The sequence below is a fragment of the Leptidea sinapis genome, chromosome 34, assembly GCF_905404315.1.
Source record: "Leptidea sinapis chromosome 34, ilLepSina1.1, whole genome shotgun sequence".
Classification (NCBI taxonomy): Eukaryota; Metazoa; Arthropoda; class Insecta; order Lepidoptera; family Pieridae; genus Leptidea; species Leptidea sinapis.
Genome location: NC_066298.1, coordinates 322,621 through 340,462, shown reverse-complemented (window position 1 = coordinate 340,462; position 17,842 = coordinate 322,621). Strand labels below are relative to the sequence as shown.

Sequence of the window (17,842 nt, the reverse complement as noted above, 5' to 3'; positions counted from 1 at the left end):
ATAATCTCTGGCCAGACCTCCCTATATATATTTGGTAATCTGCGTTCGCTCACCTAAGTCGGTTGAATGAATTGTTTACCCCACGTATTAGGAGTCTATTGCGTTATAAGGTTTCTAAATATTATTCTAATCAAAAATTATGCAAGATTTTTCTAAATTTTACTATGCGAAGGCTGTTAATATAATAAAGAAGGATATAGGTGGTCAAAATGTGTAAATTATTTATTCGGTCCAGCCGAATTCAAATACACAATAAATATTAACATCTTAACTTGTTCGTGTATAATTTCTCTATTGCATATTTAACACCTAAGCCAATATAATTCCAATTTCCAATTAATTTCTTACTTGCTAATAAAATTCTCTAGACAAGACAGCTAACATTAATTATAAGTAGAATCGCGTTCTAGAGAGGTCGTCTCGATAAAATTTTAACATCTACGGTGTTCTTCCGTTTATTATAACATTTCTCGGACTACCTTCATTTAACACTTATAGCAAGTTAAGAATTTTGATTTATTTCTATTACATCGTTAAAGTACGGGACTACTGGAACACCATTACATGGGCGCCTTCAAGTATGAAATATTCCGGTGCTCACACATAAGAAGAATAATTCTTGAATAATTGACTCGGCGGGGTGAGCCGTATTCTTGGAGCGGTCCAGGTGACCGACGGTCGTGGAATACGTCAAAACGTGTTGACTGCTGGTGAATGCTCGGAGTGGAGCACGCTCTGTTGGATCACCAGCGGACGGAGCAGGGTGTCTGGCGGTGGTCAGACGCAGGCAGTCGGCGGCGGGGGCGCGGCCAGGGCGAAGGCGAGGTGCTCGAGCGTGCGGCGCGCGGGCGCCAGGCGCGGCCAGGAGCGAGCCGCGCGGCGCGACAGGGCCGCCAGGGCGCCGTCCACCGCGTCGTAGCGCCGCCGCCGCTCGTCCTCGGGACACGACACCAGCTCCTGCAGGCGTCACACCCACATTCGACACTCCATTATCCGGCGCTCTCGATTAACGTACACCGTCGAGCGCGAGGACAGTTTATATTGTTCTTCTGATCATCGGCGCACAAGGTTTTTTTCTTTTTGTCAATAAGGGACGAGACGAGCGGGACGCTCGGCTGATGATGATTGATATACTTTACTACATCCTACATTACCACTCAGGAATGAAAAACCCAAAAATTCTGAAATGTCCTACAATTGCGCTCGTCACCTTGAGACATAAGATGTTAAGTCTTATTTACCGAGTAATTTCAGTAGCTCCGACGCTCTTCAAACTGAAAATCGATAATGTTTACACATTACCGCATCAGGGCAGAAAAAAGCGACGTAGTGGTACCCGTAATCTAACCGCCATCCTGTGCAAAGAAGCCTCCCACTGGTAGATGCCCCGAGGAAGCACAGGGCATAAAAAACAAAGTTCTAGATAAATAAAACAACATTTAACATTACACCGAGATACCTAATAAGGCAAAGTAAGTTGGTAACTCCGTTCTTTGTCATTGTGAGGTAATTTCTAATTGTCAAATTGGTCCTCGATTTTCCAACCACAAGTAATTCGCCTTCTTGAAGGAAGCTACTGATAATCAATACTGAGTTATACCTTCTTGATGTATGTTTTCAATGTTATGTATATTATAAGTAATCTTATTTGAATATTTTTTTCAAACTTAGTTTATATTAAGTATGTGTTGTTATATTTTAAAAATCTATATGCATAAAATTCCAAATAAAGATATTCATATTTAATTTTTCCTTTTTTTCCACTCAATAACTAAATAGCGTGAAAATGGCGCATTCTGTTTAATACGCGCGCGTTTAAACCTTAAGTACTTGGCGATCTTGATCAGATCGTCGGTCTATCTTATAGGGCCTACCTACCTCTCTTCCGATACGTGGTCGCCATTCGAGGACTTAACTGCTCCTACAGCCACCTGCCCCTGCACGAGCTATGTGCCCTGCCCACTGCTGTTTTAGTTTCGCAACCAAATAATTTGATAAATCAATAATTTAAATGTAACACCTGGTAGCACATACCTGTTCAATTACTTCGAGGTCGTCCTCCTCAGTTGACTGAACCAGCTGGTTTTTGAGTGTCTGAAAATATTACACTGATAAATACACAATCTCAGCCACACCTACATCTACGTTCTAACATCTATGTTACAAGCAGACTTCGCACTGTTGGCAAATAATATCAACTCTATAAGCCCAGATCGCGAACAACATTAAAGGTATTTTATTTAGATTTGTATGTAGCGTGTTTTACGATATACTATTTTCTTGCATACCGCAAATATAACAGGCGTTTATTTACATAATATTACACTAAAATATATATTGCTAAAACTTGTTAAGTTAACATATTGTAAGCTTGCTGTCATATTTTGTATGCTCTCCCCTATAATTCACATAAATATACTTAATAATGAAAATATAAAATGAATGACATTAATATAAATTATACACGTAATTAGTAGAATTTTTTGAATACATATATACATATATTGACACCAACTTCAATCAACTTATGTGGTCGAACCAATCTTTTAAAAATACCCTCAACCTATGTTTATGACCAAATAAATACAAACAAAATATGTACATGTTAAACTTCTATTATAGGTACCAAATTAAATGTTTTTAAATAGGGTTTATATGTGAGGATAAATTCAACTGCTATAATACTTATGTATAGTTTTATTACACAATACATGTACTACATAATTAAATATAAATATATAATAATACCTCAATAATTATCTACGTGTGCCAAAGAAAAAGCAATAATGCGATGAAATGAAACAGTCGGTGGTATTTTTTAATTGATTTTTATAATATTATTGTGAAATAGATTTAATAGGAACAAAATTCTTACATTTAATGATCTAGATTTCTTTATCGCAAGGAGTTCATTAACATTTTTTTTAAATCAAGTTAGTAATTACTAGATACCTACTAATAGTTCTAAAAGAGACGGACGTCCCTTTCGCAATTTTGATTTAAATTTTGGAATTTTAGAAACGATTACAATTTACGACAATTACATAATTTTGTTAATTTAAAGAGGCACTTACCTAAAATACGACACTCCATCCTTTTTTAAGTTTGGATATACTGTTATTTGGACAGTTTTTCACTTAAGACTTTGTAATTGCGTGGCTTTGTATTTAAAGCGCGGTCAAAACACAACTGAAGGAAAACTATGCTTAATAGACGCGTAGGTTTTGCTTCAGACAATTTTGAAACTGATTGTCTAGTTTTTTATTTTACGCAAATGGCCACCAACTGTGAAATATGAGGTCACGAGAGAGAAAGAGAGAGCATAATACAATGGAGTGGTCGTATGTACACGATGTAGCGTGCGCGTGTGCGTAAGCAGCGTATGTGTACGTTACGGTAGTATCGAGAGTACACCTCGCATCTTTATTCTTGACTCGAGATCGCCAACCAGGGCCTGAATGTTGTAAACACCTGTTTCATATTAACTCAGTTACGGTACTAACATAATATACCGAGAAAAAAGGCTACTTTAATGTTCAGAAAGACCACAACACTTTAGTTAGCAAATAGGTAATAGAATTAAAATAATGTTTAACATATTTCAAATTACAGTTAAATCCAATGACGTTCTATATCCAAATATGGACATACCATTAGCTGCCTGATAGCGGAACGGCAATAGTGTGCTTAATAACAATGTAAACAAACTTTTCTCCTTAGTCGTGTGTCAACTGTCACTGTCCGTATCAAACCTGAACTGAAATAATGTTTTACATTGCTGCTTATTGACTAAGAATATTTTAAACAACTGGAGTAAATGTGGCAATGTATAGATATAACAGTCGAAGCTTATTAGTGTGTAAATTGTGGCATGTTCCATATTTCGGCTTTGTTTTCATACGACGATATTTGTCTATATTTATATAAACGTCATTGGTAAATGCAAATAGATACAAATATGATACCTACGTTCAGAATTTAGTTTGTTGATAAAGTTTTATTTTAGTTAGTTGCACAGTAATAATAATATAACTATTATAAGTTCAAATACCGAATATTAGTATACCTGCACCGATTATATCAATTTTAATACAGTAAGGTGAAATAATTATACAGACATTTTAAAAACTTTCATTTGTGTAGACCAGACAAACAGTATATGACGGTAAGATCATTTTCGACTCCCAATTTGCGAATAGGCATGATGACATCAATATTGAATCCATTCATTTATGGCATAATTTAATGATATTAAAAAAATCTAAAAAAAATGTCCTCATCATTAGATCAACAACAGATATTTGTTAACTATTATTAACGGTAGTGATCGGTGCTAAGATTTAGTTAGTGTAGTTTAAGTAAGACATAAGAAGGTAAATCTCATTAGTCCAGTAACTTCACTAGCTACGACAATCCTTCAAACAGTGCAACAAAACAAAACATTGTTTGCACATTAGTGCTTCACGGCAGGGACAGTCGCGACACCGATCTGTGTAAAGAATGGTCAATGTCTGCAGGTGTCAGAGCAACAAAGGAGTGGAGGCCTCGTGGCCCCACATTTTTTTCCAAACACAATGGACGATTGTATTCGGTCGAATTATCTAATAAATAATTTATAGTGAAACAAAGTATAGATACTTTTATTATTTAACAAACATATAAATATAATCGGAACCTAGAATTATGTGAAATTAATACAATCATGTTTGTATAAAGTACCGTAGGTAAACAATTTGATATTTTAAAGTGACATCACTCACTTCTAGGATTAATTATACAAATTAAAAAACTCGGACGGAACCGAGAGGTTGCGGGTTCGTGTCCCGTTGTTGATGTTTAAATTTTGGTTCCAAATTTAATTTGTATACTGTAGGTAAAGTTAAAACGCGAAATAAAAATATCAAAGGAAAAGTTGTTCACTAATGTTTACTACCCTGAACTTTAATTTTTTCCCGGGCTGTAGGCTCTCGGAAGGCTACTGTTATTATATATATGATAGATTACCGAACAGCTTTTTTTTTAATATCAGTCAACATGCCTATTCCCACAGTAAAAATTAGGATCAGCCGCCATTTTGTCCAATGTACTTACTTCAATACTCTGCCTATAGTGCTCCATCAAATGCTTGCTCGCGTCTATCTCGGCGAGTTTTTTGACCACTACATCTGCTGCATTCCTCTCCGTCACCTCGAGGTTCTCTCTGAAAGATGGGTTAGCTATAGCCTACGACACTGTACAGGTGATGTCAACGTGCTATATTGGGGTAGATAATATTTACAATATATTATACGAGCTATTTCTACAGAAATTAGCCATCGTAAACACATAAATTCATGTTGTGAGATAAGTATTAATAGCATATGGTACAATGTAACAGTTCATTGTTAAATTAATAAATAAGTTTGCACCTCCACCCAAATATTCTTTTTATACACACTATATTCAATTTATTATTATTCTATTATGTTTAAAAACTTAAAATAACACACAATGTGCAGAAAAGAAGTGCAAAATTGCACGATGTGTGTACCCATGTCAAATCCTCCCGGAAACACCGCACAAGGATGCTCATTCCACAGCTTTGGAGTACGTGGAAAAAAGCTTGAAAAGCGCACAGTGTAGAACCGCCACACATCCAGATGTTGGGGATGATATCCTAATTTGTGGCGGGTCGAGCGAAGGTGGAATTCGGCGGCAGGAATCAGGTCAAACAGCTCTTCGGGACACTCTCCGTGATAAATGCGGTAGAAGACGCACAATTAAACGACGTCTCTACGCAACGCCAAGTGATCCAGCCGTTCAAAGAGCACTGGGTTACTGACAATTCGAGCTGTTCTGCGTTGCACGCGGTCAAATGGATCGAGCTGATACTGGGGTGCGCCAGACCAGAGATGACAGCAATACCCCATGTGGCCGGACCTGCGCTTTGTAATGTGGGCCGGCTTGAGGTATTGCCGTGATCTATTTATGACACCCAGCTTCGAAGCCCATTTGGCTTTGCCCTCCAGATGACCACGAAATTGGCAATCGCTCGAGATTTCGAGACCCAGTATTCCGATACTAGGCGAGGCTTTAGGGGAAGTGTTGTCGAAGAGCGGTTATACGAAAAATGAGGGTTTTTTAGTGGTAAACGCGCAAACTTGAGTCTTCTGGGGGTTAAATTGGACAAAGTTCAATTTACCCCATTACGCGAACTTCTCGATAAAGGATTCGATAGAAGACACAAGTGTCTCCCGGCACTGGTCGACGTTACTCTAGAGAGATCTACATAGCCCGTGTATACGGCATCGCCAGTGCTGCCGTCTGCATAGCAATGTATGTTGGAGGTGTCAGTTTGGGAGATGACACACAGGATGGGGGCACTCCAGTGTTCACGTCGTATACCTGTATGCTGCGCCCAGTGTGGAAGCCGGAGGTCCACCAAAAGATCACCTGCCGACCGACCATGGCGAAAGCCGTACAGTCGATCGTTGATCAAATGGTGACCTTCTAATTATGCTCATCATGACTTTGGAGAGCTGGGAGGTAATAGCAATAGGCATGTAGTTTGCCGGATCCGAACGGCCCCCTTTTTTTATGGATCGGATGGACAAGTGCTGACTTCCATGAGTCAGGTAATACGCCTTTTGATTATGAGTGCCGGAATAAACGCTTTGGCACCGGTATCTACTCCGATCACACGATCTATGCACGATTGTGGAAATGCCATCCAGCCCGCTCGACTTCCTGACGTCCAACGAAAACAGAGCTAGCCGAAGAGTTTCCAGTATGAACTGTACTTCAGGCATAGAGCTCTAACACCGCGGGATGGTCGGCGGTGTATTTCCGCTGTCATCAAGAGTCGAGTTGTAGGCAAAAAGAGCGAACAGAAGATCGGCTTTCTCTTTTATCCTATGGGCCAGGTGTCATTTATCATGTACAACGGTGACAGGAAAGTGCATTGGTAAGCCAAGGGCAGCGACAACTACCAGAACTTACGTGTGCCAAACGGGTAATTGGAAAGCGCTCGCCGATTTTGACAACATACTTCGATTGAACACGGGCGATTTGCCGCTTAAAGAATCTGGAGGGACGGTTGTATTTCCTCTTTAGAACTTTGCAGTTCGGATCCTTTGAGCCCTACGCCGCAACCCAAGTTTGATACGCCTGTTTTTTGAAGTCATATGCTGCTTTTACTGACGCATCGAACCAGGGCTGTGATCTGCCACCGATCGGTACTATAGAGCTTAATATAAAATATCCATGCCCTGCAGTATCACATCGGCTACTGCAACGGCGCAGGCACTGGGATTATCCGAAGGGAAACAAACCTTGCTTCAAGGGTAGGATGCAAAAAAGGAACGCATCCTATCCCAATCTGTTGACTTGTAGTGCCAAACACGGCGGGTCGCTGGTGGTCTGTGACGTGGGCGTTGGATAGGCACTACACTCCTGACCAGGCAATGGTCGGACGTTTCAAGCGGGCGTCGACAAAGACCTGGTAACTATCGGGATGAAAATAGACTACTCCAGGACGTACCAGGTACCAGGCTATAAAGACCTGAAGAATTCGTCCCTGGGCGGACACAATTAGGGTCTGTACCTAATAGTGGCTGCCCAGGCTGCCCCGCGTATTCTGGAGGGAGCAAACTTGTGCTGACTCGGAGCAAACTGAGCAGGAGATTCGAACCACCCTCCTCCACATTCGCTGTGGAGTTTTGCAACATCAGGGGGCTTCCCTACATTTTAAATGCCGTCTACTTTCACATGGAGACGGCGAAGCCGGCCCTGCTATATTTAATCACGACACAGATATCCTATCTGGCCGATTCATTTCACTTCGCATCCCGGGGTATAATCTGGAACACTCCTTTATACTGCGGGTTGGCGTGTGCGTTTACGTCAGGGAGGATGACTGTTCTCGACGCCTGAGTTTTCTTGAAGGAGAGGACCTATCCATCATCTGGCTGCGTGTAGACTGCGACGACCATCCGCGAATCTACGCATGCCTGTAGGTGTGGGATCTATCCCATAGCGGTAACGCAGAGACTGACCGGCTCCTCGAAAACATCCAAATGGACCACCAAGCCGAATGGCTAGGCTCACGAACCACCAGTAATGCAGGCAGGGAGATCCGTTCACGACTTCACCTTAGCATATGGTCTGTCCACCCTGCAGCGTGTTACCTGAGCGCGGCGGGCGTGTCGTCGGGCGCGGCGGCCAGCGTGAGCGCCAGCGACAGCGCGGCGGCCAGGTCGGCCAGGCGCCGGTCCAGCGCCAGCACGCGCTCCAGCAGCGAGCCGCGCGCCGCCTCCGCCGCCTCGGCCTCTGAGCGGTGCCGCGCCGCGATGGCCGCCGACAAGTTCCGCAGCGACTCGCGCTCCGACCCCGACCCCGACTCCGGATCTGTACACCACACAAACACCTTTGTCTTACTATCTACATAGATACCCCACAGTCCCCAAGCCAACAATCCGCTATTTCTAGCAAAAGTCTTCTGAACCTGACGGATTGAATATGTCCACCTCCAGACAGACTTCAATAGACAGAGAACAAATGCGATACAAACTAGAATGTTGACCACAATTTGTGCACGTTGTGGGTAGCCTTAAACCCTTGCTCATACCCCAACAGCATGTACCTGGTAGATCAACTACATCGAATCTTGTGAATTTTGTTAGTGACCTTACTCACGCTTTCACAGATGACCACGAATTGCATGCTATTTATTCTAATTTATGAAAGGCCTTCGATTTGGTTAACCACGAACTGCTCATAGAAAAACTTGGTCTCGCAGGAATATGTGGCTCTCTACTGCGATGGTGCGAATCCTATTTGCAGAACCGTTCTCAGATTGTAAAGATCCGTAGTAAAGCTACGGATTCAATTCAAGAACAATTACAAGAACCGTGCCATCAGGGGTTTTCACAGGCCTCCCATTTAGGGCCCCTTTTTTTCTTGGTCTTTGTGAACGATCTAGCCACTGAATTAAAATCCAAATTTCAACGATCATATTACAAAATGATCTTGATTCGATCTGCGATTGGTGTGTTCATAATAGGATGGTCTTAAATTCCTCAAAATGTTTTAACTTAAACTTTTATCGAAAACGAAATTTTTCACACTTACCTACTTCATCAATGCGTGTCCTAACAGAAGTTTGTATAATGCGAGATGTAGGCGTCATGGTTGACACAAAATTAGATTTTAGAGAGCACATTGACTATATTTCCAAAATGGCATCTCGTCTTTCAGGTTTTGTTATAAGACAAACTAAATTTTTCAAAGACCCTGATGTGTCAATGATACTTTTTAACAGCTACGTGCGTTGTCTTTTAGAGAATTGCAGTCCGATGTGGAACCCTTCTTATAAAGTTCATATTAAGAGGTTAGAACAGGTACAGTCTAAATTTTTATATCATCTCTCATATTCAAGTAATCTTTGTCGTCAGTTAGACTGCTACGAATCTAGACTTGTGCATTTTGACATGATGCCTCTTGTACAGCGTAGGAAAGTTTCAGACCATGTCTTTTTACATAAACTGATTCATGGCCATATAGACAGTCCTCTTTTATTAAATCAAATTAACTTGGCTGTCCCACGGCATTGCAGCCGTATTATTAATAGGAAATCGTTCAGTCTACTCACAACACGTACAAATTATGGTCAACATTCTAGTTTATATCTTATTTGTTCTCTGTATAATGAAGTATATCAGAAGGTAGACATATTCAATCCGTCAGTCCCTAGGTTCAGAAGACTTCTACTAGAAAAAGCGGATTATTGGCTTAGGGACTGTGGGGTTGAATTCTGTTCATCTATAGCTTCAGTAATTGTTGTTTGTTTTATATAAAATCTAGAACACATTGAAAAGCATGCTGTGTTCACTTTCAGAAGGAGGCACTCGCCTCTACATGGTATTTTTCTGTTTTATACAATATTTCTAGGGTATCCCGTTAAGTGATATGACATCTGAGTCCGTGAAGCGACATAAACTAAGTGATGTATGACATCGGTTAAGTTGTGATAAGTTCTTGGGTTTGCGTCATGCTGATAGGTTGAGTGAAAGTATTCTGAAAAAATATTGGCTATCTGCTGGCCACCTTAAACACTAAATAAGTCATTTCATCCGGTATATCGCTGCAATTCGATCGCAAAATCTACGAAAGACTAAAAATATTTAGGATCCTTTTTGAAAAAAAATTTGACTTCTGATTTCAACCTTAAATAGGTCTGACATAAATTGTCGTTAAAATTTTGACATATCTCTCGCGGAGCAACCTATATGTAAACTGATCCATAGGATTGCCATACATTTAAAAAATACTTTGCTTTTTCCTTCAAAACTCTGGTTCAACGATCTACTAAACCAAAATGGGAAATTACTGTGACCTTTTGTACTCATTGAAACATTCTTATTAATGTTGGATGTACGTATGTCATAGAAAACATCTACTGTCTCAACGACTGTTATACTAGGATCGAGAGTTTCCTCTCAGTTAATGTTATCCAACTAGTTTCTAATGATTTCATATTTAGCTTTGATAAAATCAAGCCTAGGTCTTTAGGAGGACAAACGAGCGTACGGGTCACCTGGTGTTAAGTGATCACCGCCGCCCACATTCTCTTGCAACACCAGAGGAATCACAAGAGCGCCGGCCTTTAAGGAAGGTGTACGCGCTTTTTTTGAAGGTACCCATGTCGTATCGTCCCGGAAACACCGAACAAGGAAGCTCATTCCACAGCTTTGTAGTATTGTAGTACGTGGAAGAAAGCTCCTTGAATACCGCACTGTGGAGGACCGCTACACATCCAGATGGTGGGGATGATATCCTAACTTGTGGCGTGTCGTGCGAAGGTGGAATTCGGCGGCAGGAATCAGGTTAAACAGGTCTTCGGAACACTCCCCGTGATAAATACGGTAGAAGACACACAATGACACGACGTCTCTACGGAACGCCAAGTGATCCAGCCGTTCACAGAGCACTTAATTTTTGGGGCATCGATGTTACAGCTACAATATTTACGGAAATACCTAGTACTGGGTCACTGACGCGACTTTCAGTGATTTTGAATTAAAATGAATAAAAATTATAGGTACTAAGTACTTAAGTAAAATATACAATAACATTGTTTCCAAATTCAAATCCACGCAAGACACATTCAAATAATGTAAAAAGTATGGCGTGATTAAAGTTTCACTTTGCAGACGCAATAAACCTTGGTATTTTTATATGAAAGAGGAATGATTGGACAATTATAAAACTGTTGATATTCGTGACAAGCCTTCTCGCGATAATCTATATGGACATAGGATGAAAAGAAGGCCTTATGCAACATATTACTGAAGACTTTCGGTTTTCACTATTAAACTAATTACCAGCCTCCTAAGATTTTCTTAAGGCTAGGAGGTGTAGGAATATATATAACCTCGTAAGACCACAGGTAATTTAAGAGCGGGTTCTAATAATGACCGAAAGTACTCTATAAAAGTCCAAATGTTTGTAGTCATAAAGGCCGAGCACTTAAATTAAAGATATTTAAGTGTTATAGATATTGACTTGAAATAAGGACTTTTTAAGATGTTTTGAAGAGATATCCGACAAAGAGAATAAAATTAGTTCTTTTAAAAATACTTCCGGTTTTAACCACTACGTTAAGCAAAAAATTAAAAACGATAACATTTCAAACTCTTGCATTCCATTATAAATATTGTTATTTTAATGCATTCCAAAAAACGAGGTAAAGCAATTGTTTGCAAATGTCTCGGTCTTAATGACTATGTTTACTTGGTCCTTTTGAAGGGACCGCCGGGCTTAAGAGGATAACTGACATTTAATGTTGTAACAATCCTCACCTCTATCGATGTCAGCATACGAGTCCCGCTCAGGAGACAGCTCGTCGCCGCTCCACGCGCCCGAGTACCACTCCTCCACGCAATCTGTCCACAATAAGAAGACTTTCAAAAAAGAAAAACATTTATTTCATAAAACGCTCACAGGATACACTTAATATAAAAAGATAAAAGTAAAAAACAAACCAAAAAAGAACGTATTTCAATAGTAAATGATTTAATATTGGAGAAATCGTCTGCACTGTAGGAAATGGGACACCGAGTCAGGATTATCTGTGACTCGGCCGTGGCATAATAAATAAATTATTCCTAATAATAACATTTTATACATAAATCATCAATACAAAAAAGTCGATAATAAAATATTTAGATGTTTTAAAATAAAAAGTAGTATTAAAAGAAATATATAGCAACAAACATATATCTATAATACTGGAGTACACATATTCTAGTACTTGGGTTGCTAATTGTACTATAAAATAGAATTAAATAATATAGTACATTATTTCATGTGGGTATACTCTTTTATGTATAACACTTATAGAGCACGCTATAACACTCCTTTTACATAAACTGTCGTTTTGAAACATGCCAACCTTGCTCCTTAGACATAAAATTACCATCAAAATACTTGTTGTTTTGACTATTAAATTGGGAGTTGTTCTTCATCATCCTCAGTCATCACACGTCTAAATATATAAAGGCAGTGTAAGAAATATTTTGAGTAAAAAAATTAAATATACTGTTGGTTTTTATTCCATCTGTACTCTATTTTTATCATCTCTGAAATGAGACCTACTCTGCTTGTTCCAGAAAAAGTTTGCAACCCTGTCTAGTTCATAAATGGCTTTAAAAAATATGTTTTTTTATCTATATAAATAAAATTAATAGAGGTTCCATTTTGTGCGCATCACGGAGAAACTACTGGATAGATTCCAATTAAGTCTTCTAACATTAATTTCTTATTATTCCCTCTAATTCCTTTTATTTTCGATAAAGGCCAAGTGCTCTTATCATATATCTCATATAAAAATTGCGATAACTTCATTCAATATAAAGTTATTAATGTTTTGCGAAGTTTTTTATTATGTTATATTCATTTGTATTCTTGGAACGCATCATGAAGATGCGTTTCCTGAGCAATAGCTCAGCAAAGAGTTAAAATAGAATGGACATTGGTCCGTTAGGTTTGGGTAAGTATAAAAAGGCTAAAACTTTGAAGGCTTTCATGATTCTTGATACATAACACATAATATTAAAAGATTATGCGTCTAATATTGTAAAAATAATTTTTAGGTATAATGATAACACTATAGGTTTAAACCACTTTCTCGATTGAAAATAAACACAGATTTAGTGTTTACAATAATAATGATTTAATGAATAAAAAAAGATCAATGTCTTAAGTTATTATCTGTATTTGCCTTCCTGCCTTACTTTGTACTCATGATCACTTTTAGAGCGTTACAGTCAGTTACCGGGATCTGTGACGAGACATGGCTCGGTCTCCGAGTCGAGCAGCTCGGCGGAGTTCTCGTTATCGTCGGAGGCTCGCGAGCGCTCGTCGTGTGTGGCGTGTGGCGTGCTGGTGGCGTGTGGCGTGCTGGTGGCGTGTGGCGTGTGCGGGAGTGTGGCGCCGCGCAACGCTCGCAGCACTGCGCCGAGCAAGCCTCCTCGCGGCTCCACTACTTCTGGAGATGTTTCGCCACTCTCGCTGCAATCATATTAATAGGTATACAAACTATATATTTAATAAAAAAAAAACAAATATTATAATTATATTTATCTACACCCATGCTTTAAATCCACTATTAAATATGCTGAAACAGTTAGCTTATTACCAACATTAAAACACCCAATGTCGTAATAACCATCACATCATCCAAACGAGTGTTGTAATGTTGTACTGAATTTCATAACAACACTCCTTGATTTTTTTTTCGATCCCTCCATTTATTTATTTTATTAGGAAAACAAACAGTATTACATGACATAAATAGGATACAAAAAGTATACATCTATTAACCATTTACAGTTTTCGCATATAAGAGACTATAAGCGTGTTACAAAAAATGAACAAAAATACAAAAAAAGATCAAGAAGTAATACAAAAAAAGTATATAGATATAAATACACGTAGACAAATTGAATTGATTTATAGTATTAAGGTATTTAGCAATCAAGAGAACACACACTCATCCAACGCCTCGTCAATGTACCTCTTAACGCGTTTGGTGACGTATTGAATATATCGAAATCTGGCAAGTCTACTTATATCTGATTTATTCCTTGTGGACACCTTATAAAATATGAATGTTGCCTGTAATTAGTACTACAATGAGGAACGTATATAGTACATTTTGTCCTGGTGTAGTTATTGGGCGCTTTGATACCAATTTGTGATGTTAATTTAGAAGAGTCTATCTTAGAGTGAAGTAACTTAGAGTAAAAAGCAGTATCAGCTATTTGACGTCTTATTTGTAATGGAAGTATGTGATGCCTTTTACATCTTATTATATAATCTGCATCATATGTATTACACTTATATTGTAAATATCTTTAAAAACTTGTTTGAATTTTTTCAAGTCTATTAATGTGAACTTCATATTGAGGGTTCCAAACCTGAGAACAATATTCAAGGGTGCTTCGAACATATGAACAGTATAGTATTTTAAAGAGTTTTATGCTAGAAAATTCAGAACATAACCGTTTGATGAAACCAGAAGATTTCTTGGCCTTTTTAACTATAGTATCGATGTGTTTTTCATATGTAAGTTTACTGTCTCTAATTTCATTAACAGAATTAAGAACAACGCCCTTTATTTTATATTTGTATTCTATTATATTATACTTACGAGAAAAAGTAATGGAATGACATTTTAACGCGTTTAGGTCTAGTTTATTAAGAAGACTGTATGCCTCAAATCTTTCTAGATCCGCTTGAAGAAGCTGACAATCTGAATCTCTGGTGATATTTGAGAATATTTTCATATCATCAGCATACAGCAAAAAATTGGATGTTTCAAAGCAACCGCCTACATCATTAATAAATATATTAAATAATAGAGGGCCTAGTAATGAGCCTTGTGGCACTCCAGATTTACAACAACTTGTTGAGACCTATTTTCAATGTAAGAGGTGAACCATCTGAATAGATTTCCATGTATTCCAGCAAGTAAGCATGTGGCTGTCTGTTGAAACTCTTTGCGCATGTAGGGATCGATAAAAACCTTAGGAATGTTGTTATGAAATTCAGTACAACATTACAACACTCGTTTGATGATGTAATGGTTATTAGAACATTGGGTGTTTTATTGTTGGCAATAAGCTAGCTGTTTCAGAATCTTTAATAGAGGATTTTAAGCATGGGTAGATAGTAGATAAATAACTATAACATACTACCTATGATTACATTAAATGAAAACTATTATTACGTGGAAGTGTACCAAGAATACTGGCAGTGTTGTCGCGTTGGATAGCTAGGCTGATCCGCTGACCGAAATAGCTGCCAGCGCTTGCGTAGAAAGTACTTTGTATTCTCCGCGCCTCTAAGCCCCTAGTGTCAAGTGTCTCGTCTCAACACCAAACGGCACAACGATGAAAGAATTGCAGAGACCGACAAAATATATTATTTAATTGTTAATTAGGGGCGCTAGTACTATACATTGTTGTCGTCGGCTCACCAGTAGACCTCGTTGTGGTAGACGGAGGGCTGCGCGCGCGGCAGGCGGTAGGCCGCGCGCACGGCGTCCGTGAGCGCGTGCAGCTTGCGGGCCAGCGCGTCCAGCGCGCACGCGGCGCCGCCATCTTGTGCGCGCGGGCGCTAGTACTATACATTGTTGTCGTCGGCTCACCAGTAGACCTCGTTGTGGTAGACGGAGGGCTGCGCGCGCGGCAGGCGGTAGGCCGCGCGCACGGCGTCCGTGAGCGCGTGCAGCTTGCGGGCCAGCGCGTCCAGCGCGCACGCGGCGCCGCCATCTTGTGCGCGCGGGCGCTAGTACTATACATTGTTGTCGTCGGCTCACCAGTAGACCTCGTTGTGGTAGACGGAGGGCTGCGCGCGCGGCAGGCGGTAGGCCGCGCGCACGGCGTCCGTGAGCGCGTGCAGCTTGCGGGCCAGCGCGTCCAGCGCGCACGCGGCGCCGCCATCTTGTGCGCGCGGGCGCTAGTACTATACATTGTTGTCGTCGGCTCACCAGTAGACCTCGTTGTGGTAGACGGAGGGCTGCGCGCGCGGCAGGCGGTAGGCCGCGCGCACGGCGTCCGTGAGCGCGTGCAGCTTGCGGGCCAGCGCGTCCAGCGCGCACGCGGCGCCGCCATCTTGTGCGCGCGGGCGCTAGTACTATACATTGTTGTCGTCGGCTCACCAGTAGACCTCGTTGTGGTAGACGGAGGGCTGCGCGCGCGGCAGGCGGTAGGCCGCGCGCACGGCGTCCGTGAGCGCGTGCAGCTTGCGGGCCAGCGCGTCCAGCGCGCACGCGGCGCCGCCATCTTGTGCGCGCGGGCGCTAGTACTATACATTGTTGTCGTCGGCTCACCAGTAGACCTCGTTGTGGTAGACGGAGGGCTGCGCGCGCGGCAGGCGGTAGGCCGCGCGCACGGCGTCCGTGAGCGCGTGCAGCTTGCGGGCCAGCGCGTCCAGCGCGCACGCGGCGCCGCCATCTTGTGCGCGCGGGCGCTAGTACTATACATTGTTGTCGTCGGCTCACCAGTAGACCTCGTTGTGGTAGACGGAGGGCTGCGCGCGCGGCAGGCGGTAGGCCGCGCGCACGGCGTCCGTGAGCGCGTGCAGCTTGCGGGCCAGCGCGTCCAGCGCGCACGCGGCGCCGCCATCTTGTGCGCGCGGGCGCTAGTACTATACATTGTTGTCGTCGGCTCACCAGTAGACCTCGTTGTGGTAGACGGAGGGCTGCGCGCGCGGCAGGCGGTAGGCCGCGCGCACGGCGTCCGTGAGCGCGTGCAGCTTGCGGGCCAGCGCGTCCAGCGCGCACGCGGCGCCGCCATCTTGTGCGCGCGCCCCACTCGGGCCCGTCGCGAACCGCGCGCGCGCGCTCGCCGCCAGGGCCTCCTGCCGCCGCTGCTCGCACATGCGCACCAGCTGCCGGCACTCACCGCGTCTGGGGAACATTATATATATTATAATCACTGAACGTTGAGAATAAGACAGGCCGCCATTTTTGTGACGTCAGGTCATTGGGCAATTTCTATATTGATGACTTGCTGCTGTCAGACAGAGATTAATATGACAATGTTATAGGGCTGTTCGCGCGCGAATTTAAATATTTATATAATTTTATTAGTGATATATCAAGAAAAAATAAATCTAGAAATCATATCAATTGTAGAAATACCGAAAAATCACGTCGCGCGGAGCAATCTTTATTACGTGAGGTAGACGAACAGATTGATTTATGAATGGTTAATAAATTATTTATGTAACTTAGTCTAAAATAGTTATGGGCATACGAGACCGATTTATGCTGGACTGTGAAATGATGTTAACTATAGTAGAAATGGACTCAAACGCGCCAAAACTCAAACCTGTAAAAGCTATATACCTTCGTTCCAGATCAGCACTGAGCCTCACGATTTCCCCCTCGGCTTCTCGTAGCGAGTCGCTAAGCGCTCCGGTTTCTGCCGCGAGGAAGTCTTGCATCTCGCCAGCCTCCCGCTCGGCTTCCGCTAACCGTGCTTCCAAGACACGGGATGTTTCTCGAGACGAACACGCCTCCTGCAAAATAATACAATCACCATCGTTTAGTAATCTTAAATATTTTCTTTGACCGTTGAGCAGCAAAAGATGGGATAACTGGATTCGAGAGTTACGACACAAAAATAGTAACTCTCATGGATACAAAATTTGTTCAAAATACAAACAAATTACATTTAAAAATATAGAAAAAGATTACTTTACAATATGCGCAATTCAGTATGGATCAACAATTCACCTAATAAAAAAAAAACTAAATTATTACAATGTTTAATATGTATTAAGTAAGTATATTAAA

The 17,842-nt window shown here is 41.3% G+C and overlaps 1 protein-coding gene across 1 annotated transcript; it reads right to left on the bottom strand.

Annotated features, from left to right (window-relative positions):
* Positions 1-17,490, bottom strand: LOC126974829 (uncharacterized). Its single transcript, XM_050822498.1, has 8 exons — positions 17,376-17,490; positions 15,518-15,641; positions 13,313-13,548; positions 11,838-11,921; positions 8,166-8,385; positions 5,092-5,200; positions 2,035-2,094; positions 1-957 (listed from the first exon to the last, which is right to left on the bottom strand). Exons 1-8 carry the CDS (start codon positions 17,488-17,490, stop codon positions 778-780), a joined length of 1,128 nt encoding a protein of 375 aa, XP_050678455.1. The 3' UTR covers positions 1-777.
* Positions 17,491-17,842: the final 352 nt, after the last annotated feature.